The sequence below is a fragment of the Microcaecilia unicolor genome, chromosome 2 (genome assembly GCF_901765095.1).
Source record: "Microcaecilia unicolor chromosome 2, aMicUni1.1, whole genome shotgun sequence".
NCBI classification, from domain to species: domain Eukaryota; kingdom Metazoa; phylum Chordata; class Amphibia; order Gymnophiona; family Siphonopidae; genus Microcaecilia; species Microcaecilia unicolor.
The window spans coordinates 373,892,768-373,919,668 of NC_044032.1; the positions used below are offsets into that span (position 1 = coordinate 373,892,768).

The following is a 26,901-nucleotide window of genomic DNA, read 5'->3' on the forward strand; positions in this document are numbered from 1 at the left end:
TTCCTATGAAGAGAGGCTGAGAAGGCTAGGGCTTTTCAGCTTGGAGAAGAGACGGCTGAGGGGAGATATGATAGAAGTGTATAAAATAATGAGTGGAATGGATCGGGTGGATGTGAAGCGACTGTTCACGCTATCCAAAAATACTAGGACTAGAGGGCATGAGTTGAAGCTACAGTGTGGTAAATTTAAAACAAATCGGAGAAAATGTTTCTTCACCCAACGTGTAATTAGACTCTGGAATTCGTTGCTGGAGAACGTGGTACGGGCGGTTAGCTTGACGGAGTTTAAAAAGGGGTTAGATAGATTCCTAAAGGACAAGTCCATAGACCGCTATTAAATGGACTTGGAAAAATTCCGCATTTTTAGGTATAACTTGTCTGGAATGTTTTTACGTTTGGGGAGCGTGCCAGGTGCCCTTGACCTGGATTGGCCACTGTCGGTGACAGGATGCTGGGCTAGATGGACCTTTGGTCTTTCCCAGTATGGCACTACTTATGTACTTATGAGGGGGCAGGTGACAGACAAACATGGATGGCCATGGATTGGGAGGGCAGGGCTCAGGGACAGAGGTGAATTGCTGGAAAAGGATGAATGGAGGGGGCAGGGGACAGATGGCCATGGATTGGGAGGGCACGGCTCACACTCTCTCTCTCATATACAATGTCTTTCTGACTCTCACTCTCACACACTCTGTCTCACACTGTATCACATTCACTCTCTATGTGCCACACAGTCACTCACACACTCGCTTGGTGTCATACACTCACTCTCACAGAGAATCTGTGTCTCACACACACTCTCTCTCTTGCCCACACACACACACTCTCTCTCACACTGTGTCTCACATACACACTTGCACACACTCTCATTCTCACACACACTCTCTCACAAACACACTCACACCCAGACTCACTCTCTCTCTCACACACTCACACTTTCACTCTGACTCTCAAACAGTCACTCTCACATACACTCTCCCAAATATACACACTCCAAGGAAAACCTTGCTAGCGCCCGTTTCATTTGTGTCAGAAACGGGCCTTTTTTACTAGTCTGTTAATAAGCAATGCCTTCATGATGCCTTTGCCTCATCCCACGCATTTAATTCAAATAATACAAAAATGTTGCTGCTTTTCTATAGGAATTTCCAGCTGTCCTTCAGGGAAAAACTTTATTCTTACAGGCAAATAAATCCACTTACAGAATGTGTTGTCAAGTTATTGTTATGTCTCTTTGGATTCCAAATGAAGTGGCATCTAATTACTAAAAGTGCATATTAATTATGCAATAAGGCACAACAGGCAGCGCTTTGTTATGAATATTATCATGCCTTAAAAATGCTCTGTTTTGGCTTGTTGCCTTCCACCACTAGCCATATGATGATAAAATGAAACATAACCCTGGAGCACTTTATTGCATTTGGTGGATAGCTTTCTGGGGAAAAAAAACCCATAAATAAAACATGATTTATAAAGGTGAAGAAATATAATCATCTCTATTTAAACTTTAAGGCCTCCAGAACGGAAAAGACTTGTTCTTTGAGGAGCCCTATTATTAAGACGCAGGAGGAATAACGCGTGGGTAGCGTGTGCCAAATCAGCACTATCGTCGGTTTAGCACGTCTGCCCGGCTATAATTCTGGGTTTGGCACACATTGAATCCTGCGGTCGAAAATAATTTTCTATTTTCTACCACGGGGGGCATTTTCAGTGGTAATCAGCAGTTGGTGCACACTGTATGGTTATCTTGTGGGTAGCATCTGAGCCCTTACCGCTAAATCAATGGTAAGGGCTCAGGCCGTAAATAGGCATGCGGTAGTTTTAATTCCAGTGCATGCCCATTTCCTGGCCCATTAAAAAAAAAGGACCTTTTTCCCAGCCATGGTAAAAAAATAGCCCAGTGGACGCCCAAAATACGTGCCCAAACTATCACAGGCCACTTTTTACTGCGGCTTAGTAAAAGGACCCCTAAAATGCCTTTAAACATTTTGTGACACCTGCAGGCAAATTTATTTCACTGAATAGTTAAGGGGCACTTTTTCTAAAGGGCGTTCTCTCAATGCATGGTTAGCGTGTGAAAACAGGATACTGGACAAAGGCATTAAAGGTTTTTTGTGGTATTTGTCCTCTGTCCACACACTTAACCGTGTGTTAGTGATTTTTAAAAAAATAGTTTTGGGAGGGGGCGTGGTATAGGCAGGGAGTGGGCATGGATGCATTAGCCACCTAACACTTTGAGCCCGATATTCAGCTGGCAGCAATCAGTGTTTTGCTGATCGCTGCTGGCATTAAACCTGGAAATACATTGTCGGGCCATGTCCAGGTGCTGGCATTGAATTTCCATGTTTGCAGAGCTGGTTAATGCATAGCCAGTTAAGTGCAATATTCAGCACTTAACCAGCTATGAGGTACCACATAAAGATAGGCCTGACTTTTATGTGGTTACCCTTACTGGTTAAGTTCTGAATATTGTCACTTAACTGGCTAAGTGGCAACCCTACCCCCAGAACACCCCCAAAATAGCCAGTTTTCAGTTTGTTGCTCATCAGTTATTTTCAGTAGCACTAACCGGTAAAGTGCCACTGTAAGCTAGCAATTAGGACCAAACAGGCGACTTAAACATTCAGGAGCTGTTTCTGGCTGGTTAAATCGCTTTGAATATCAACCTGGGTATATTTAACACTTGCTAACTGGCTCTTTTCCTCCGCCCTGTTCTTACGGGCACACTCTGATTGCTGGTTATTTTTCTTTCAGTTTATTGTAGTTTATTCCTTTTTCTTTTTCTGGTATTGTATGTTTTACTTAGATTTTAACCGCCTAGGTGTACAAGTTAGTAAAGGCAGTATTGCTAATTTACTGTAAATAATGCAGAATTGACATGGGAGCACTTAGTACCTCCAAAACAGGAGGTGGTAAATGCACCAATATTAAGCCTGGCCAAGTATAGTGTGCTATTAGCGCACGACCTGTAAAATAAAAATGTTAAAAAGTGCCATGCTAGATTGCGGTTAACGTGTGGGGAAAATCCCACATTAAGCCACATTAACCACATATCTTAATGCACTTTAGTAAAAGGGCCTCTAATTTTTGTATAAAGGGCCTTATTCTATAAAGATTGTGCTCCTAAATTTATGCTCCTAAATTACAAGCATAATCTATTTTTGAGCATAGAGGGTATGCTCGTAATTTAGGAGCATAACCTTTATAGAATACGCCCAAAATTCTTATTACTGGTGAATTCTACCATTCCTTGTTTCCAAACTAGCTGCCACTGTTTGCTGTTGTGTGCTATTTTTTTTATATGCTATATTGTATTCTGGTAGCACTGGATATAGTTCAGTAGCAACTCTGAAAGTGTATAAGATACGTGTACTGTACATCTATCTAATAATTTCTGTTTACTTGTGTCACTAACTAGCTTTTTCTGTTCTGTGTTTACTCTGCTGTCTTTGTGGATTCAGCTTCAGAAAAGAGAGCGCTCTTGCAGAGCCTATGTCCAGGTACTTCTACTCTTTTTATGAATGTGGAACACGGCACATCATTCCATTGTCTATTGTGCTGTTTTTGTGTATGCGTAACTCTTGTGTGTTCGTCCTTTCCCAAATCACATGGCATGCCCAACTTACGTCATCTTTGAATCCATATTAAATCTCACGTTTAATCTCTGCCATCTGGTGCACGAGGGTGGTTTTGCATACAATGCTATTAAATAAACATAAATAAAATAGGTGTGTTGTTAAAGAGGGTAATTCTACAGTACAATGGGGCACCTCATTGTAGGAACCAAGAATAAGCCTATTAGGAGCCCATTCTATGAAGTAAATTAGATGCCTATTTTTCTTTATACAGTATTAGTGTAGCAAGTCAAATATACATGTATATCAGGCACAAGCACCTATACCAGCCACGGCTCAGGAGATATGTGCATAAGTTAACATATTCTATCATTTATGTGGGTAACTGTACCTCCTGCTTGTGCTTGGCCCAGACTCTGGCCATTTGTATGCCCACCTTTAACCTATGCACTCTCGCATTGAGATGCCAGCTTATAGAATGGTATGCAACTGGAATATTGACACTTACATGCATTTATGCTGATATTCTTGGTCCCTAAATGTAGGTGAACTGTTACAGAATTACCCTCTCTGGGCCGCGATAATATAAAAATAATGGGGGGAGGGGTCATTTACTAACAGTTAACGTGCTATTTTCTGTAGGACCTATCTGTGTTAACTGATAGTAAATAACTAGAAGGTCCTTTTACTAAGGTGTGCTAACAAATATAGTGCATGCTAAATGCCACTTAGCCCATTGTATACCTGTGGGTGCATGGCACAACGCACACTAATCCGTTAGTGCATCTTAGGAAAAGGACCCATAGGAATGTGCTCAGGGAAAAAGAAAAGTATTTTTGATTTGTTTGGGCTTGACTTTTGGATGCTTTTTTTTGGTTCGTTTACAGAAGTTTGTTTTAATAAAAATTGTTTTAACGTGTTGAAACTTTTTAACAACACCAAAAAGCACTAAGGACTTCATCCCAGTTCTGGAGACCCATAGAGCTTTCTTGTATTGTGTGCTGTGATTTCCCTCTGTTGTTCCGAAATGTTTTTAACACACGTGAATTTGGAGGTGTATTACAACAGTTTAGCATGCACTAAGGGGTCCTCTTACTAAGGCACGCTAAAAAATGGCTTGCGGTAGTGTAGGCACGGGTTTTGGGCACACACCGATCCATTTTATAGCGCACCTGTAAAAAAAGACCTTTTTTTTGCCAAAAATGGACATGCGGCAAAATGAAAATGGACATGCATACATTTTGGGTCTGAGACCTTACCGCCCACCATTAACCTAGTGGTAAGGACTCACAAGGTAACCGGGTGGTAATGACCTACGCGCGCCAAATGCCACTTGGTGTGTGTCCGTTACGCGTGCCAGAAAATGAAAATTATTTTTCAGACGCGCGTAGCGGACGCACGTCAAAAATGAAATTACCGCAAGATCCATGTGGTAGTCAGGCGGTAACTCCATTTTGTGGTGTGTTGGACGTGCGTAGACGCTTACGCAGCTTAGTGAAATGACCCCTAAATCTTTCAAGTCACACTAATAAACAGAGGGCCCTGTTTACTAATGCGTGCTAGCGTTTTTAGTGCACACTAAAATGAGCGCTCTCTAAATGCTAGAGACATACATATTTTATAAAAGGCTCAGCACTTACTGAACCTTTTATTAAGAACGTTCATAGTTTTAAGCATTCGATCTACACAATACAAAATTATTTGAATGAAAAGATTTGCGTTTTAAATGGAATCAGTCCTTTTATTTATTTGTATTTATTTATAAGAATTTATAGATTGCATTATCTAGAAATCTAAGTGGAGTTCAAATAGCATGTATAACAAAATCACTAATTATGAAACACACAATTCCACATAAAAAACACTATCCACCTGCCTCTGAATAATAGGACTGCTATTTCTTCATTCAGAAATGCTTGCTTAAACAAATAGGCTTTTAAACATTTATGAAGCAGTAATTGCGATGTAATTGCTCTCAACTGCTATGGCGAGTTCTATAACTCAGTCCCCGCTATGAGAAAAATTTGTGCAGAAGAAACAGCATACTGTACTTGAAATGAAGAGCAGTCATAAGTAGGTGTGATTAGAAAATTACCTCATTATGAGATCTTATATCTCTAGATACCTGTCTTTTCTGTGAAACATGATGAATTAATGTTAAGATATTTTATTGGATCATCCAACTACTAGATATTTGTTTTAATATTTAAAAAATCCATAACCTTCTTTAGAGGGAGATTCTACAGAATATAAATGTATACAGATAGGTCATTTTAAAAGCATCTCCTGTTCTGTAACTAGAGGCATTTACATGTGTTTTTTGTGCGTGACTTTAGTGTTGCCGCATTTGTTTGAATGAGCTTCAGTATTAATGACTTTGTGCCATTTTTCTGTTGTGGAACAAGGTTTATTCTGACTTCTGAAGCAGGTGTATTACTGCCGAAAGACAGGACCATGTCAAGTTGACTGTATCTGGTCTTTGGGAATAAATTACTTTATTTACCAAGCTCTGGAGTCCTGTTTTGAATTGGTGGTCCCTTGTCCCTTCCCTACTCCTTTGGACAAGATTATTTTTATCCTTCATTGTGTTGTGAGGTATTGGCTTCAATAGTTAATTGCCAATTATATATGGAGGTGTCAACATTTATCAGTGAAGCTGCCAGTTGATGACACACTGGGGCTCATTTTCAAAGCACAAAGTTTAATTGGTGTAACTTTCTAAGTGTAAGGGCCCTCTACACTGATCTGTGCTAAGGGTATGCTAGCATTTTTAGGGCCCTGTTTGCTAAGCTATGCTAAGCACACGCTAGCGTTTTTAGCGTGCACTAAATGCTAAAGACACCTATAGGAAGATATGAGTGTCTAAAAATGATAGCGCACCTTAGTAAATAGGGCGCTAAGTGCTTTGAAAATGCACCTCACTGTCTCCTAATTCTATAAAAGTGACTAAAAATTGTGTGTACAAATTTGGGCTTTGTCACAATTTAATTGAATAACAAGCTAATTAGTGCCAATAATTGGCTTTTCAACAAGCAATTATTGTCACTAATTAGATTTAATTGTGTGTAAATGTAGGCACAGGATCCGTACCTAAATTTAACGTGTGAGTAGAAAAAAAGAGGCGCAGAAATGAGAGGTCATGGGTGGAGCGGGGGCATACTTCAGTTATGCACGTTGTTATATAACAGGGATAGGTGTGCACATTTGCACCATGTTTCATTTGGTGCAAATGGCCACGCCTAAAGTTAGGCTTTTCTATAAACCACGCCTAACTTTAGTGCTTATAGAATAGTGCCTTTTTTGGTGCTGGTTTTTTCAGCACCATATATAGAATTCACCCATTTGTTTCTACATGCAACTTTGTAATATCACTGCTCCTGCAGATCATGTCAACACATCCATACGTGTATTCATACATGCTAGTATTCTGGTAATTTATGCACATATCTGAAGTAAATTTTTGCAGTTTCTGTGTAGAATCACTCCCCATAGTGCCGCTGAATACAGGAATAACTTGAAATGTCTAGATTAGATGTTTTCAATTATTCTCAACACATTTTACTGAAAATGAACCTGAGCTCTATTTAAAGGAAGCAATATTCAATAGATTTATTTTTAGCCCATTTGAAAGGTAAGCAGCAAGAGATATGCTGGATGCCTAGAGGAAATGTATTCTAATTAGATTGTGAGCCCTCCAGGGACAGACAAATACCCAGTGTACCTGAATGTAACTCACCTTGAGCTACTACTGAAAATGGTGTGAGCAAAATCCAAATAAATAGCTGTAGGGTAGAAAATGCAAGGGAAGAAAAAGTAAAAAACAAAACAAAACAGGAAGGCCTGTGTGTGGATGGTGAGCCTGGTGAGGTATACAGTATTTATACTGAAGCAAAATCATTTTGAAGAGACAATGCAATTTCATGGTATGAAGGGTTGCCACGATGGGAGAGATATGAGTGTAGCATGATTGTTAGAAACAAAGAAAAGGAGCAGAGTCTTGTAAAAATTGAGAAATAGGGAGAAGAGTCTGGAAACCCAGCAGGCATCCCAAATGTCCAAATAAGCAAGGAAAAACACTAAGAAGTAATACAACATTGTAGCTAATGGCAGAAATGGCACCATTGAAACAGGGAATTGCATTTTCTAAATGTTGTGGAACCATACATATGTTAGATGGTCAAGAAGGCACAACCAACTATAATAATGGGCTCATTTTCGAAAGAGAAGGGCGCCCATCTTTCAACACAAATTGGGAGATGGGCGTCCTTCTCCCAGGGTCGCCCAAATCGGCATAATTGAAAGCCAATTGTGGGCGCCCTCAACTGCTTAGCGTTGTGGGGACGACCAAAGTTCCTGGGGGGGTGTCAGAAGCATAGCGAACGCGGGACTGGGGCATGCTTAACACATGGGCGTCCTCGGCTGATAATGGAAAAAAGAAGGGCATCCCTGATGAACACTTGGCCAACTTTACTTTGACAACTTTGAATAGTTTTGCGTCTTCTGCAAATTTAATCACCTTCCTGATCATTTATAAATATGTTAAATAGCACTGATCCTAGTACAGATCTCTGTGGCACTACACTATTCACCCATCCTACATTGAAGAAAATGGTCATTTAACCATACCCCCTGTTTTCTGTCCAGTAACCAGTTCTTAATCCACAGGACATTGCCTCCTATCCCATGACTCCTTAATTTTCTCAGGAGTCTCTCATGAGGTACTTTGTCAAAAGCTTTCTGAAAATCTAGATAAATTGACTCCTAAATGAAATTCAACTATACTTAAATCTAGAATATTTTTTAGAACACTGTAGAGAATAATATATTTCTACAATTTAAGAAAAAAACACTTTCAGCACACAGCATGATAAATGCAAAAGAAAGAGAACTTATTCCATCGTCCTACAAAGTGAACAAAATAGTAAGACTACCAGATACAGGGTAAAATCATTTTACAACAAACAGAAAAATATTCATGAATCCTTCTCTGCAGGAAAGAGCCTCAATAACAAATAAGTAAAATAAACAAACCTACAAAATAACCAGAACAAGCCAGCACAGCATACACTATTATGATTATACACACAGAACAATACATGAAAGAGGGATGCGGACAGTTCTCAAACAATATATACTACAGGAAACTTTGCAAGAAGCCTGTAGGAATATAATAAACACCTGAAAAGCTTATCAACACATTTGTAAGCATACACAGTCTCAAACGAAAAACCAAATGCCAATCCATCCTTCTGTACACGTTCTAAATTCACAAGCCTGAGAACCCCTGAAGACTGAGTCATAGCCAGTAATGATACACTTACAAATAGCACAGATTCTCAATTTTTTAGAACAAAACATGAAGAGATTCATACCAAATGCCATGGTCTTTCTGAACAGATTAAAGAATACAGAGCAGCTTATCACTCTTTTTGTCTCAGTGGATGTAGTGTTACAGTACAACAGCATTCCCTATGCAGAATGAAAGTTGCATTTTATAAATTTCTAAAGAGATTTCATTATAGATACCTGAACACAGCAGAAACTAGTACAAAATAAATCCATTTGGACTTACACTAACTTCAACAATATTTATCTATAGATCATGGACACTAGTTAGAACTAAAGTATGCCAACTTTCGCATGGCAGAACTAGAAGGCATCGTTTTGAATGGATGCCATACTATGGTGTTCATTTTAGAAGCCCTGTTTGTTTTTTGGACTTGCATAAATCAACATTTAGATGTGTATATTGCTTTCACATTTAAATACATAATGTGCACATCCAAACCATGAATGCATGCATATGACAAGGGGCATGGTCTTGGCCGTTTTGGGGTTGGACTAGGGCAGAGCAAAAGTATACCTGTGCTTTCCCAGTTTGAGGAGCACATACACTTATTTATTGCCATGTTGGCCCAGTTGATATTTCACCACCAACCATTGCAAGTGCTGAAATGTATTCACTGGGGAGTTAGAGAATGGGTGTTTAGGTGGCTCCTGTGTTCAGTTAATTGTGTCTTCATTGCTTGTGAGGTGCGCCCCATATAGATTTTCTGACATGAATACAAAATGATATAACTCACAAATTCAGGTGTACAAGACGTTTCATATTGTTTCTGAGTAATTGGCTTGACCCCAAGGTGCACTCCGTTAGAGAGCAAAAGTCAGAGAAAAATAAAATCAAGAGAACTACAGTTTTATATGAGAAATACAATATTATTCTCATAAAATGTCTTATTATCCACTGCATTCTCTTGCATAACAACAATGGAGTAATGTTTTATGTTAATTATTATGTGTTTACAACCAAGATTAGCCAGAGGTTCTGGATAAAAGTCTTCCGTGTTGTAACTAAAAAAAATAAGTTCTTGTTATAATAGTTAACCTCTGTACTATTGGGGCATTTTTTATTTTTACATTATCATTGCATACAATTCCAGATTTTATAATTCATTATGATAAAAGTCCAGAGTAGAGCACTTGCTTGTGTTCCAGCTGAAGTCTCTACCTTTCTACTAAAAATGCTAATCGTATTGTACAAAGTAAGTGGTGGGAAAATATGTCCAAGAGAGTTGCTCTGGCCATACACCAGTGGTTCCCAAACCTGGTCCTGGAGGCATCCCAGCCAGTCAGTTTTTCAGGATACCCATAATGAATATTCAAGAGAGAGAGAGATTTGCATGCACTGCCTCCACTGCTTGCAAATCTGAATGCAAATCTATCTCATCAATATTCATTGTGGATATCCTAAAAACCTGATTGGCTGAGGTGCCTCCAGGACCAGGTTTGGGAACCACTGCCATATGCTATTTTGTTCCCATCTGATCCAGTGTAGGGGAGGCTCCCTCTAAAGAAGTATTACAAAGAGATCTGTTCTCACAATAGACGTGAAGGCCCATTTTAGATAAGTCATTGAGATCAGAAATGAGAAGCCTAGGTTTGTACTACTTCAATTCTGCTGGTATTTTACAAAAGGCTTTGCTGAATGTGGAGCCTTCTATAAAGTACATACAAGGACATGCAGGTGTGCATATGTATTTGCTGGCACATTCAGCGAAGGCAGTCATTTTATAAACATACATGTGTGCATAAATGGCAGCATCAGTTTGACAGCTACCACATAGACGTGCCGGCACTTGTTCCTGAAAGCAACAACCTGCCTGTTTACAAAGCTGTGCTAGCAGCTGGCGGTGCGGTAATGCCGACACAGCCCATTCACTTTGAATGGGCTGTGTCGGAATTGCAGCGTAGCAGCCACTAGCATGGCTTTGTAAACAGGGGCCTACTTTTACAACTTTTGCGTATTGAACCATTTTACAAACGTGTCTGTAATAAGTGCTGCCAATTAATGAGTGAAGTCACAATTTTTTTCATTTTAGTAATTTAGGGGAAGGGATGGAGAATTAAGAATTACTTCCCTTGGGTCCTTTTACTAATGCGTGTAGACGCCTACGCACGTCCAACATGCATGAAATTGGCACTACCATCTGGCTACTGCATGTCCCGGGTGGTAATTCCATTTTTGATGCACTCCCAAAACATGTGGTGGAAAATATTTTCTATTTTCTACCGTGGGACCTTACCCAGCAGAAATCGGCTATTGGTGCAAGCTGCACACTCACCACCCAGTTAGCATGTGAAACCTTATCGCTAAGTCAATGGGTGGCGTTAAGGTGTCAGGCCAAAAAATGGACGTGCGCTGGTTTTCATTTTGCCACACGTCTATTTTCTGGCACATTTTAAAAAATCCCCTTTTTTTCTAGGCGCGCTCAGGAAATTGACCAGCATGCATCCAAAATATACGCCTACACCAGCGCAGGCCACTTTTGGGCAATCCTTTGTAAAAGGGTCCCTTTATTCCTCATGTAAGACTTTGGCCAAACAAGATCACTTTTTGAAAATCTGTGTGTGACTGAGCTGGTAGGAAACCAGATGTTGGCGTGTTGCAAAAAAAACACATGCCCCCTTGAAAGTTCGGACTAAGTGATCTCATTCAAACAGCATCTTTCTGGAATTAGACATGTGGCTGATGCACATCTTTAAATGCTGCTATTTAGATGTGAAGATGCTTTTAAAATGACCTCTATAATATTTTTCACCCATTAAGTACAAAGAAGAAATTGTTTTTGATGTAGAAATGATAATGAATTTAATAATATCCCAGCATTCTCAACCTCTTTGTTGTACCAGAGAAACAGGGTATTTCAAGAATCTAATAAGCATAAAATTAAAAAGCTAATAAACAGTTCGTAAATGAAATGGCAGATGCTCTAAAATTCCTGCCACTGACTGGACCATTTGAAAAGAAGCATTCAAACTGTCATAAAGGAAACACCTAAGAGAGAACTAATCTTCATACAAGCAGCTGTGAGACTGGCAGTGTTAAAATGTGGATTCTCAGGCCTCTGCTGTTTTCTTACACCTGAGAAAAGTACCAAAAAATCCTTTGATAGGGATTTATTATCATATGTTTGTTTTCAATTATTAAACATGATATTTTGCCTTCCATAAAATTGCATCAAAGTAGCTCCAATCCAATTTAACCATTACTCAAATATTTTTTTTTAACTTTCTTAAATATTCATACATTTAACAAACAAAAATATTACACTGGAGCAGAAATAGGATTCCACTAAAGAAAAAAAAAATAATTATAAAAATAGGTAAATTACTTCAAATAACAGAAAATTAAACTAATCCTCTCAGTGCCCCCAATAAAGAAATCCGACAGAATTTACAAAGAACAATCATAACATAAACAAGTCAAACAAAAGAAAAGGCCTGTGCTAACTGACATTCATTTTTATACCCGAATATACTGTAGTATCTAAACATAAGGTACACTACCTAGCTGTAATGGGAACTTTTTATCCAGAACCTGTTTTAGATGAAGCAGGTCATAAAAATTATACCTAAACATTCTGAAATTTTACTAAACATCTCACAAGAAAATGGAGAAAACAAATTCTCCACCAGTTTGCATAATACGAGGGGGAAGTTCTAAAAAAGACCTACTCCGCTGAATTTCTTGATCAACATCAAGAAAACACCACTATTTATAGACCTATTTTTGAAAAACAGATGAAGAATTACATTTTTTGTCTGACATGAAGGATACCAGGAGCGTAGTACGTGCATCTACTACTTCTTGAGATATATTCAATTATATTATCAACTAGTGAAAAAGGCCCATTTCTGACACAAATGAAATGGGCGCTAGCAAGGTTTTCCTTGGAGTGTGTATGTTTGAGAGAGTGTGTGTGAGAGTGACTGTGTGAGAGAGAGAGAGAGTGAATGTGTGAGTGTGTGCGTGTGACAGAGAGAGAATGAGACTGGGTGTGAGTGTGTCTGTGAGAGAGAGAGTGTGTGTGTGAGAATGAGAGTGTGTGCCAGGCCCCCCCTCCCTCCCTCCCAGTTCCAGGGTCGTCCCCTCCCTCCCTCCCTGTCTTCGAGTGCCAGGGTCGTCCCCTCCCTCCCTCTGAGTTCCAGGGTCGTCTTCTCTCTCTTTCCGTCGAGTTCCAGGGTCGTCCCCTCCCTCCCTCCCTCCCTCCCTCCGAGTTCCAGGGTCATCCCCTCCCTCCCTCCAAGTTCCAGGGTCATCCCCTCCCTCCCTCCGTGTTTCAGGGTCGTCCCCTCTCAATTTATCCTTTATACGGAGAAGGAAACATTGTTGATTTAAATTTAGAATGAACTCTCTACTTATGTTATAGAGGGATTGTTGGGATCATGAGTGAAGTTCGTCTTCCTGGGGTCCCAGTCGATAAAGTGACGTAAAAGTGGCTGTGGTGTACAGTCCAATCCCTGTTGGAGGTTTTTGATGTCCAGCCATTAGTGTCTCATGCTCAGTTGACCTTCCGTGTTTCAGGGTAGTCCCCTCCCTCCCTCCGTGTTTCAGGGTCGTTCCCTCCCTCTGTCCCTCCGTGTTAGCCTCCGTAATCGGGATATTGGGCAGCGCTGGGATAGCTCCGCAGGGAGTGGTGGGGGCTGAGGGGGGGTGATGCGCCAAGGGGGGGCTTTGGTGATGCACCGAGGGGGGGGGGGTTGATGCGCCAGGTGGGGGGGGGCTCATGATCCTGATCGCTGCGGCCTGGCTGCTGCCCCACCCTGCTTTTTTCCATTGCCTTCCCCGGCGGCGCTGTGATCCGCGTCCACGTCACGTGCCCTGCCCCCTCCCAAGTCAGCCCCGCCCCCAGGGGTGTGGCCACAATGGCAACAGTGATGTTAGCCAGGGCTTCGGAGCCTAGCAGACCAATTCTGAAGAAAGTCACGGACACAAGCAGCCAGACGCATAGAACGTTGGAGGTGAAAATTATTATATAGGATAATAGGGCCTTGACTAGATGACTCGACCATCTGTTGCTTCTTATAAGGCAAGTAGCAGATCTTATTTACAGGGGGTAGAGGGTCACTAAGGGGTCCTTTTACTAAGGTGCGCTGAAAAATGGGCTGCGCTAGTGTAGGTGTGTGTTTTGGATGTGTGCATATCCATTTTTCAGCACGCCTGTAAAAAAAAGGCCTTTTTCTTTTATTTTGCCGAAAATGGACATGCGGCAAAATCAAAATTAGCATGCGTCCATTTTGGGTCTGAGACCTTACCACCACTCATTCACTTAGTGGTAAGGTCTCACACGTTAACTGGGCGATAATGGTCAATGTTCATACAATGCCGCTTACCGTCCAGTTTTTGCCGTACACCAGAAAATAAAATATATTTTCCGACGCGCGCAGTGGACATGCGTAAAAAATGAAATTATCACTCAGTAGCTGGGCGGTAACTCAGCAGTAACTCAGAATTGACGCACGCTGGGCATACGTAGGCACTTACGTGACTTAGTAAAAGGACCCCTAGGTAATTTCAATACCTCCTGCATATATGCCTTGAAAACTTCACTCGCTGATAGCATTTGAAATTTAGGGAAGTTCAAAAATCTCAAATTACAAGCTTGCAGAGAATTTCCCACTTGTTCCATCTTGTACTGAACGTCCAAAGAACTTTTCATCAACTTCACTTGCCCTACTTTTAACTCTTTTATATCATCCACCAAATGTTTAATCTCCCCTTGATTCTCATCAATTGTTTCCAACTTAGTAACTTGAATTGATACACTGTCAACAGGTTTCTCCATAGCATCATTCCAGTTACTTACTCTCAGATGAAGTATTCAGCGTCACATTTAGACCTGAATCCCTCTCAGTAGACCTCACAGGAGTTAAATAAAAAGTGTGTGCTGTGGTGGTAACAAGCTTGTTGCCTCCACTCCCTTCCCAGTACCTTTCCTAAAGGGAGGGGTAGTTTCCGGCCTCCTCAGGGTTCCAGCCATTTCTAGGGGGGGGGGGGGGGGTCCGACATCTATAGACGCCTCCTTGCCTTGTACTCCAATTGTCACCTGAAGTTGGTAAACTACACACCAGTGGCTGTGGAGGTGTTCTGGCCAGCAGGCTGAGCAAAATGGTCTCCTGAAGCACTGTCTGATCTCTCTGTACAGTTAGAGCAGCAAGGACCTCTCCTGGTGCAAGTTACTAAGCGCCGGTAGTGACCGACAAATGTGTGCGAGTCAGAGCAAACCCGAAACGGAAAGCACAAATTGGAACCTGTTTCCTGCATTTAGATATAACTGTTCCAAGTTATAAATCTGCACTGAGAGCAAGATGCACTAAACTAAACAAGCCTTTAACGAGCATTTAATGAACAAGTTTTTAACCGTGGCATGCACTAAAGGCCATTTTCCGACGGCGGTAGCAGCTAACGAAAACGGAATGCAGATGAGCAAATTATGCAGAAACCCTGTTGTAATGAGATGCACTAACCTTTTCCGATTGCCTTAACGGTGGAAATCGCCGGAAAAGTTTACGAGAGGTTGTACCTCTCGTTGGGGCTGCGCTAGATTGAAAAATTGTCAAAAACGTATGTCATATACGCCGCCCAAAGACGCCGTGCCACTCACCTCCCTGTTTTTCAATCAGCTGATATTGGAGAGTGCAGTTGAAATCATCCATCACAAAAATAGACTTCCATTTTGGCCATTATTCACACCCAAATAATAAAAACTTCCTTTTTGGCCGTGCTTCACTCAGCTGAGAGACCTGGAAGTCTCTGAGTCAATCACAGCGTGTTTAGCTGAGCTGAACGCGCTGTGATTGGCTCAGAGACTTCCGGATCTCTTAGCTGACTGTGAAGGTTTCTATGGAACTTTGGAAGGCTAAGTGCTTTGAAAATATGCCTATTTGTATTTGTTTACACCAGAGTCTGCAAACGCCTCTCCGGTACTATATAAGCCACATTGAGCCTACAAATAGGTGGGAAAATATGGGATACAAATGTAACAAATAAATGAATAAATTTTTTAAAAATTGAAAAGCTTATATTTAAAGGTGCAGAAAACAAATGCCAATGTGCACTTCACTTTTGGGTTTCCCTAGCGCATCCGCACAAGAGCTAAGCGTACGGCAAAACTCTTCTACGCACTCACCAAGCATGTTCTTCTCCCCCACCCCCCTTGCTTTTGCTTTTACAGTGTGCATATAATTTGAATACCATTTCCTTTGAACATTGGCAAGCTAGTTTTCTGCCGTTTTTATTGCGGGAATTCTGAGCATCGGCCCACAAGTTTGCTTTTAGCACAGGAGTTAGTTCACACTTCAGAGTCTATGGACTGCATTAACTGCTAGCACCATGTTGGAATTCGTGCATTAAACAATTAATGTAGCTTAGTAAATAAGTCCTTCTTTTTTTCAGTTGCTTCAATGCAAAATCATGTAAATGAGCTCATTAACCATTGATTGATAGGCACGATTATGCACATAATTAGCTGTATCTGTAGCAAAAGTCTGTGTGTTGTCTACCAAGGAAGATGATTGTGTATTGTTCTGAAATATTTGTACAGAAATTTGCTCCAGTTAGTACATTACCTGCCTAGTTTAATGAAATATGATTTGGATCTAACAAACCTACTGCTTTTTCCAAGTAACATTAATTGTTAAATCTACTGACTAGTTAATTAAATGATTAATGAAAGAAGGATGCCTGTTTACACTCTCCAGCAGGCAGCTGTCATTAGATAGCTAAATTAAGTGTGCCTGCTATCAGCCTGGATAATGGTGTAAACATTAAGAAATGGTTTCTTAGATCCTTGCACTAATAATGGAGTTTAAAAAAACTGAGCTGTAACCCTGAAGACCCAACCCATGTCTTTTATTCACCATTCACTATGCGATATTGAATAAATGACACACTGCCAATGCTCAAATTGTTCAAGACAAAACTTTTGTGAGCATCTGCTCTGTCTTGTGCTAGCAGAGTGGTGGCATGACAAAACTAATATCACTAAACTTATTACCAGTGGACCTGAGGAAAATGATGCCATTTAAAAACATGGGGGTCGATATTCAAAGTGATTGTTCAAGCCAGAAATGGTTCCTCGCCAGGTAAATCGCTTGTTTAGGGCAATCTACTGATATTCAGTGGGATTTAACCGGTTAGTGTCACTGAATCTCACCACAGACTGCTAAACTCAAAGCCGGCTATTTTGTGGGCAGTTCGGAGGTGGAGTTGGCACTCATGCGGTTAAGTGCCAATATTTAGGAATTAACCTCCTAAGTTTAGGGGGTTGAATTGGACCGTATAAAAGTTAGTCCTACCTTTATGCGGTGTCGCTTACGTGGTTAAGTGCTGAATATTGCACTGAACTGCATAAGAGAAAGGCAGCTGCGTAAACCTGGATATTTATTGGGCATGGCCCGGCATTGAATATCTGGCAATGACACCAGCGGTGGCTAAAAAAACTCTCACTGCCACCGGCTGAATATCAACCCCATTGCTTTTTCGTAAATGTCTTTGTTAATTTATATCTGTTGTTAAATCATCTGTAAGTATTACTGGTCACAGATTATTGTACTGCTTTAAGGGCCCTGTTTACTATGCCACGCTAGGAGTGTGCTAGTATTTGTTGTGCACGCTAAGCATGTAGATAACGATAATATTCCTATGGGCATCTACATGGTTAGCGTGCTCTAATTTTTAGTGCACACTAGAAACGCTAGCGCACCTTAGTAAACAGGACCCTAAATTCTTTATTGCTATCTGCCTTTGGCTGTTATTGGTTATGTGGACTATAAATGTGTATGTTAAATTAAACATTTATTTTACATTTTATTTCCCATCCCAAACCGTATTGGGCAGAATTGGGCTTCAAATTTGAAGGACATAAGTGCAGAAAAAAGTGAAAAAAATACAGGATCTAAAAGTAGGCTTAAATAAAAAAAGAAAAGAAGAAAATGTTCATACTTCTAGGATGGAGAAAGAGAGAGAGCAAACTGAATGTTGTCAGTTTGTGTATGTGTGGTACATGTTAGAAGAGTGTGGACAACCTCCATGTAGAGTGTAAGAAAATTAATGAGGATCCTCAACTTCCTTGTTTGGTCTTTTAATTGGCCGTAGGACAAAGAGCTCCCTGGTGCATGTCAAACAACTTTGGGAGTCCCCTAATGATTTGTGCTTTGCTTTACTCCTGATACTTTTCTGTGTGGCCTAACAGGCAGCATGCCCTCGTTAAAGGGCCTAAAATAAATTGGCTAGCAGTATGCATGCAACATAGTATATTAGCTCTAGCAACAGGGAGTACTTTTAGCTGCTCATTCAAAAGATTTAGATGTTTGCCCATAAGAAAGCATCAAAGCAGTCCCAACTTTCATTTAGTATAATTAAAAGGACATCTGAAAGTAGTTTGATTCCCAGCAGGTAGTTGTGGTTTGGTAACCCTTTGTTAAACTCCTGTGAAAATAATATATTTCACAGCTTGATAAATCTGCACTTGATTTGTGTCCGTAAGAACAAAATTGAAATGCTCCAGCTGCACGTTGTGTCTTCTGCCTCAGAACCTATTGCTACACAAGAGGAAGGTCGCAGAAAGTATCCTCGTTTTTTAGGCTGACCCAACCCTTTGGTGCTTATTGCACCTTCTGCGGTGGTGACCCTATTACCACAGTCACAGAAAGCACATGACCCTTGAAGGGCCTACCTTTGCTTCTGGCCCTCCTACAGCATCGGCATTGCAACCAACACTTCCTGATCTGTCACCTTCTATGGAGCCCACACAGGCCTAATTAGAGTATGTGCCGATGAGGTTTTCATTTTCAGCCTGCCCAGCTTGTTAACTGAAAGGTAGATTTTTTTGAACCCATTTAGGGTTGACTTGCAACCCATAGTATGGGAAGCCCTGTTTTAAGGAAAGAAAAAGAATAAAATCAAATACAAAAAAAATAATTTCCTCATGTAATGTGACTGCAGTTTTGATAGCTAAACTGTGCTCTGTTGAAAATCCCTCTCACTACCTAGGCGCTATCCAGTTGGTGCCGAGATGGAGTTAGGGTGGCATGACTAGATATGTTCCTCTGCATTATGTACAGCAAAGCGATTTACTTTAGGGGGATAGTTACTGTCAATTAAAGGTATAGTCAGGGCTTTTTTTTGAGGGGGTACTGAGTACCGGCACCTTTTCTATTGTCTGCTAAAATTGACCCATGGTCCCCAAGTTATAATGAAAGAGTTCAGGCTCTACACACTAAATTCTGCCTTGTCATAGATTCTATGACTAGTTGCTGGGGGCCTGACTATTGTGGGGTGGGTCCCTCAGTGATCACCCCACCTCTGAGTACCAGCACCTTTTTACTAGAAAAAAAAACACTGGTTATTAAGATTGCTGCCAAATAACATGTTATTGAATGGCAGGATTGTGCATTATTTTACCTTAACTCATGTCATTTTACTACAACATGAACTAAATGCTAATGAGATGTAAAGCATGCGGATTTATGCAGAGCACCTCTTTATTATGCCAACTGGGTTTGATTTCACAAGCAGCACTATACATGGAATAATAATGTCAGCTTTGAGTTATTAGTGTTCCTCTCCAGATACATCAGAGCTGCTAACATGTAGCTCAATACTTTCAGGCACTGTTCCCTCTAAGCTTAGTGGGAGTCTTCCAACTGTACTGCTGCCACTGCTGCTTCAATGTTGCATTTTCAGTTTCTGGAGACAGGCAGGTTCCCTGGAGTCCTGCAGAGCTTGCCTGGCCCTCACTATTGAAAATATGTTAGTGATACAGCGCCCCCTACTGGCAGGACTGTAGTTGGAGGACTCCCACTCAGCATAGAGGGAACAGTGTTCTCAGGGGCTATCTTAAAGGAGCCAGAGGTAATCTCAAAATCGCACTCACCTGACTCACCATCAACAGAGACCCCCTTAATCATATCCCTCCCATAGACATTCCACCACCTCCTTCCTCCTCAATATTATCCCTGCCCCATGTCCCCACAGACGTGACCCCCTGGGCCAGTGGCATAGCCACGGGGGGCCTGGCCCTCCCAGTTTTGGGGTCGGACCCCAAGGTCTGCTGGTTAGGTTAGGTTTCATTAAAACTCAGCATGCATGCCGGAGCAAGAAATTAGAGCAGAAAGTTCGCCACAGAATATTACCACTGGAAAGCTTCTGCTGGCGGGGATTGAGGACCCACACCAGCTCAGGTATATGGGGCTGCAGTGAGGGTGGAAAGCAGCAGGAAGGCAGGGCAAAATGGGCCACCCCACTTTGGGCTCAGGCCCCCTCCCCCACAGTCGAAGTCTGGCTACGCCTTTGTCCTGGACCCCTAACAGGCCTATCGTCGGTGTCTACTGGGGAAGGGGATACAGAAGTGATCCCCACTCGTTTATTTCTTCTGGGCTTCTGGGTTCTAAATAGTACCAAAAATCAGCACTTGACCCCCTAGTGGTAGTACCACAAACCTACGATTAGGGATCAGCTGGCACCCATTGAACTCAACAGCCTAGGGGGCAGAAGCTGCTGAGAATTGCTTTCCTGTGCCTCTTCCATGCTAGACACCATGGATAAACCCAGCAAGTATGGGGGGGGGGGGGGGGGGGGGGGGGGGGGGGGGGGGGGGATTTACCGTATGTGTGTGTGTGTGTGTGTGTGTGTAGGAGGAAATCTGTAGGGGGGAGTTGAAAAGGCTGATTGTGGGTGAATAGTCTCTTTGGAAAATGAGAAGGCTTCTCTGGGGTTACTTAATGTAAATTAAGCTACTTTAAATGCAGTATTTTAGTGCAGTTTAGTAACTTCTGCTGTATGTCAGCAGAAAAGCTGTCCTAAATTAATCTTGTTTATTATACGTATAACAGCTGAATAGTGCTGCTGTATGTATAATTCCGGATTCTTTATATCATGCCTAGTGTTCTGCTCCTAAATCTAAGCATATTCCATAACAATGCACGTAACTTAATTGGCTTAACAATCCAATCAGCATTGTTAACAGCACTTAAGCAGCAATAATGAGCACTAATTGGCAATAATTAGAAATAACATGCATAACTCGCTAAGCGTTTACTGTAGCCTACTGTGCCTAAATTCTAATGTGCACATCAAAAAAGGGGGCATGGTTGGGTGGAGAAATCTGAATTTCATGGGCGTTTCCAAATTTACATGCATTGTTTTAGAATACGGCCCAGTTCACCTACATCTACGTGCAGGGATTTACACCATGTTTTCATTGGTGTAAATGGATGCACGTAGTTTTAGGTGCAGGGGTATCAAGCATATTCTATATACTGCGCCTAAATCTTATAGAATACGCTTAGGCGAAAATGATTTCCGTGCATGTTTTCCAGGCGCTATATATAGAATCTCCCCAATAATGTCTACATTATCCCCCAAATTCTATAAATAGCGCTCAAAATTGTGCATGCAAATTTGGGCATGTACCCAGTTTGTGCGTGCAATTTAATTGAGTAATAAGCCAATTAGGGCCAATAACAATCAATCATTAGTGTTAATCACAACAATTTGAAGTCACATGTACATCTACCTAGTTGCTGTTCTGTATGTGCACACAAATTTTTTTTAGCACACAAATGAAAAGGGGGCGTGGTCACGGGAGGGTTATGGGCAGGTCAGGAGTGTTCTCTGACCATACGTTCAGTGTTGTAAAATAATGGGATATTCCTTGCCTAATTTAGGAGTGAGGCTTCATACCAGGTTTCATTTGGAGTGGCCTAGTGGTTAGAGCACCGGTTTTGCAATCCAGAGGTGGCCAGTTCAAATCCCACTGCTGCTCTTTGTGACCTTGAGCAAGTCACTTAACCCTCCATTGCCTCAGGTACAAACTTAGATTGTGAGCCCTCCTGGGACAGAGAAATATCCAGTGTACCTGAATGTAACTCACCTTGAGCTACTACTGAAAAAGGTGTGAGCAAAATCTAAATAAATTGGTATAAATCCTTGTGCCCAAAATAGGATGCAGTTCTCAGCAATCTTCTATAAATGGCACCCAACTTGGAGCTAATTTTTATCAGCACCCAAAGTTGCGTGCCAATTTTTTCTTGCATTGTAAATAGTGCACACTCTTTTGGAAAAGTGCACATTCTTTCTGTAAGAAAATTTTTAAAAAAAGAAAACCTAAGCAAAACAAAAATTCCTGTAAATGACAAAGGAAACAAAAGAAAACCTTTTGGGGATGCACAGCGTTCTATGGTTAAAGCTTGCAGGTTGTCTAATCATTGTCCTAAAGTAAACTAGATATCTTATTCCAGTTAATTTTTGGTCAGTACATTTAGTGGCACTGACTTATCAGACCAGGTTTTGAATATCTAGTTAACGTTAACTTTGATTAGGTAGTAGGGATGGGCTGTCGTTTGTGACAAAATGTCAGTCACCAACAATAGTGCAGTATCTTCTTAAATAGTCCACACCATCCCCCTAATTCTATAAAAGTCGCCAAAAATTGCATATGTAGATTTGGGTGTGCGCCCAATTTGTGCACACAGTTTAATTGAATAGCAAGCGTAAGTATAGGTGTAGAATCCGTGCCTAAAATTTATGCTCGATCTGAAAAAGGGGGTGCAGAAATGGGAGGAGCATGGATACAACGAGGGCATTCCTAAAATTAACACACATTGTTATAGAATAACAGGGATATGCACCTAGGACTAGATTCTATATGTCATGCCTAAAAATTTGGCTCCAAAATGAAATTCGCCTAAGTGCATTCTATAAAGTATGCCTTTGTTTAGGCGTACTTTTAGAATAAGCCTACATTTATTTATTTATTTATTTATTTAATACCCCACATTTTCCCACTTGGTTATAGGCTCAATGTGGCTTACTCAAATACAAATACAATATAAAGTAGGAGCATAAAGTAACATAAGTATAAAGCAACAGCGAAATAGGAGGGGAGGTGATAAAAGGGTAAAAACAGTCGCATTTAGCAGGACGTTAATTTGGCTCCGAAAGGTAGGCTTTCGTAAATAAGATGGTTTTCAATGATTTCCTGAAAATGAGATGGTTGTGGATAGATTTCAGAGTTTTGGGCAGGGCGTTCCATAATTGTGTACTTATGTAGGAGAAGCTGGAAGCATAAGTTGATTTGTATTTAAGCCCATTGCAGACAGGATAATGCAGATTTAAATAACTTTGGGATTGAGTGGTTCTGTGCTGTTTATAAAATACTAAATTTAGTCACATCAGTTATGCCATGTAAAACCTGGTGTAAATTGCAATGCCTAAATTGGGCACAGACTGGGTTTATTCTATATCTACTGGGTGTATTCCATATCTAAATCTCCCCCACCAACACACCCAATCTCCCAGCTCTTACTTGGGGGGGGGGGGGGGAGGTTCCTGGTTCTAGTGGATGGACAGGAGCAATTCCCAAATACTTCTACCTAGTTGAGCATCTAGGTTCTTAATGGAATGTCTGCTCCCCCATGGTAGTTTTGCAGTACTACCACTAGGGGACATGCTTCCCAATAATCGCTATACAGTTAGCTGAGGGAATCATTGCTTTATTTATTTATTTATTTATGCAGAACATTTATACCCCGCTTTATATCACTGAAAGCAGCCTCAAAGCGGCTTACAATGAACTGATGAAACAATACAATGACAGTAGAGAAGGTAGAAGGAACAGAGGAAGAAGGGAAGGGAAAAGAGTCTGTGAGGATGAACTTCCATGTAAAATGTTTTGCACACATCTGAATTTTCCAACATGTAGGCTAATAGGAAATCATCAATGAACAGCCTGTTGAGTAGGGTGGCTTCCAAATAAAAGAAAACAAAACACTCCCACGGAAACAAATGGAAATCCATAGTGGTGGGAATGCCCAAAATGATGAACCAGGATGAATATAAACAAATCCTTTTATTGAAAGCACTCAATCTCAGTGATAGAAAACGCTTGATTGAAGGTGGACTCAGTAATAGAGGGAACGACTTTGATTGAAGATGGACCCAACATGGGCCATGTTTCCGCTAACAAGCCTTCATCAGGAGTCCTATTCCATAACAAACAACCCACATTCAAAGATAACACAATATACAAATTGCTTTGAAAGTGAATCAGCAAGCAACTCAATCAGCAATCACACAGACTGCTGATTGAGTTTCTTGCTGATTCACTTTCAGGGCAATTTGTATATTGTGTAATCTTTGAGTAGAATGGTTTGCCACAAACTGAAGAACTGAAATAGAAAAGCTGCCATAAATACTTTTTCTGTTGCAGTTTTTGTATTCCCTGTCAGGTGTTGACATTTTTGTTTTTGCTACATCTCTAAACTTAAGTTGCAGGCTTGACCTTGCCAGTGAGTATCGTAAACTGTAGATAGACCTCACAATCCCATTTCCTTCTGTTTAGTGTTTGCAGCATGCCCATAATATCTGCCTATTGTACTGCTTAATCTAGAAACAATCTTCTTCCCCAGTGAATAACTGTAGTGACATGAGGTTCAGTGTGTTTCTACTGGTTATAGCTGCCTTGGGTACAGAAATAAAGTGCAGTCTTATCAGAAACCAGCAGTAGTGTGCTGGTAAATTCTGACATCCTGATTTTGCAGAACTGATGTGTTTGCTGTATTGTGGGAAGATACTGTTTCTTTTTATAGCTGACAGATTTCTCAGGACTTACAAACGAAAATTCCAATGATTTCCGTCAACAGAAGCAACTGAAAGCAAATAAAGAAAATATTTTAATTAGTATGTTTGGGTGGGGTGGGGGGGGGGGTCAGTTTTAAAGTGGTGCTATAGTATTGTACAGCAACATACGAAGAAGTCATTTTTCCTGGTTATATTGCCAGAGATTCAGAGATAAGCTGAGATACCCTTGTCTGTTGTATGTAATTCTACTGGTTTTCAAGCAATATTTGCCTAACTGTGATGTCCTCTTACTAAGCTGCGGAAAAAAGTGGCCTTAGCATGCCTTATTTAGGGGTTTCCCGTGTGCTAATGCCATTTTTACTGCAGTTGGAAAATGGACAATTTTCCAGTTTTTGCATTAATGGCCATGCGCTAATGTCCTAAATAATACTGGTAGAGGAAGAGATACCCAAAATCATAAGGATATACAACATATAGTAGAGAGTTCTCTTTTACAACTTGCACAGGCACAGTAGATCTTTTAGGAGGAAAAGCCTCGAGAAGCTCCTAGTGCTGATTGACAGTCATACAGGAGCAGGACTTCCTCATCATCGGCAAAAACCTCCTTGGTTGATAAAGACAGCCTAACAACGTCTATGACTGTATGACTTGACTATTAGGCTTATATTATTTTTCAAAACTATAACAGCTCAAAAATCAAAAATCAGACAAAACTTAACTTTGGCTGTCAGGTTTCTACTCTTCTCAGGCTCTTCAACCGACCCAGATCAACGGTGGCCAGCGTTTCGCTTAACTGCTTCAGGATTACGGGCCAGAAGAATTTTCCGTTCAAGTCGGTCTTTCAGCCTCCGTTGGCTTAACTGGAAAATTTTGTTTCATATTTTGTAATGACTTCTTTTTAGCTTGTTAGCCACATTGAACTCGAAATTGTACAGGAAAATGTGGGTTATAAATAAATACCGTAGCAAGCCATTTTAAGTTGCAGTAAACACACACTAGCGCTTGCCATACCTTAGTAAAATGGTGCCTGTAGTACTTATGACATTAAAATAAAGGCAAACAAGAAATTCAAACATTGATCATTTTGATTCCATAAAGAAAAGGAGAACTCTCGATTGTAGGTGGAGGATAGCAATTTCTTATTTTGTGCATGATTAGTTGGTTGGTGATATATAATTTCATTTAGAGACCCCCTTTACTTAATGTGGGAAAAAAAAGTCTCACCGCAAAACACATTAAAGTGTTTGGCAGTCATTTGCCTGCCATGTGCGCTAATTGCGTGCTGTTGCATTTTTTAACTTTTTTTCGGGATGGGGTGGGGAGTTGGGTATGGGAGCATTATCCAGCTAACATATTTACATCAGTGTGTGCTAAGGGGTAAATTCTATAAATGGTGCTTAAAAAATTGGCGCTGAAACAAAGCACTTAAGCAGTATTCTGTAAGCCGCACCTCAGGTTTGGCGCAGTTTATAGACTACACACAAGCAGAGAGTCACGTGCATATTTAGGCGTGGTCATTTGCAAATGCTCGTGCCTAAATTCATGTGTGGAGCACCAATATTTTGTAATTACATGCGGAACTTAAAGCCACGCTCTCAGTCTGCCCCAAAATATCAGTGACCCTCCCATTTCTGTGCCCCCTTTTTTGGACTGCACATAAATTTAGGGGCGTAGATCCTGTGCAAAACTTTACATGCATTGGTCCCAATTAAACCTAATTAGTGCCAGTAATTGTAGTGGAGGAGTAGCCTAGTGGTTAGTGCAGTGGCCTGAGACCCTGGGGAACTGCGTTTAAGTCCCACTGCAGTTCCTTGTGACTCTGGACAAGTCACTTAACTCTCCATTGCCCTAGGTACAAAATAAGCACCTGTATATAATATGTAAACTGCTTTGATTATTACCACAGAAAGGTAGTACATCAAGTTCCATCCCCTTTCCTCCTTAATTGCTTGTTAAAGCCAATTATTGGCACCAATTGGCTTGTTCAATTAAATTGTATATGCCTAAATTTGCTCACACAATTTTTGGTGACCTTTATAGATTTGGAGGGGGGGGGGCAGTGGTTAATGCTGACAATGGAAGAGCACTTAGGGGGAAATTCAATAAATGGAGCTCAAAATTCAATGCCAGAAAAAAAATCGGCATTAAGGGCTCTTTTATAAGGGGATTCAAGTATTATAAATGTTCTTCTGCGTAATGATATTTATGATTGCAGTTCATAATTTGCTTTTAAAGAAAAAAATATTTTTAAGGGATTTTTCAGGAGCTTGGTATATGGGTAAAATGTTTTGGACATTAGGAAGATGCACAAACAGAAAAGCCTTAGAAACTGCACTTATGTGTGCACTTATAGCTTGACATTTTAACGCATCAAACATCCCCCATGCTTCCTACTGACTGGCAA

At 40.8% G+C, this 26,901-nt stretch overlaps 1 protein-coding gene across 1 annotated transcript in view; it reads left to right on the plus strand.

The window, feature by feature from the left end:
• The window catches only part of ADGRL3 (adhesion G protein-coupled receptor L3), a 1,077,673-nt gene that overhangs the window by 780,858 nt on the left and 269,914 nt on the right, over positions 1-26,901 (plus strand). Inside the window, 1 exon segment of the mRNA XM_030194565.1 lies at positions 3,461-3,499. Coding sequence (XP_030050425.1) covers positions 3,461-3,499 — 39 coding nt within the window.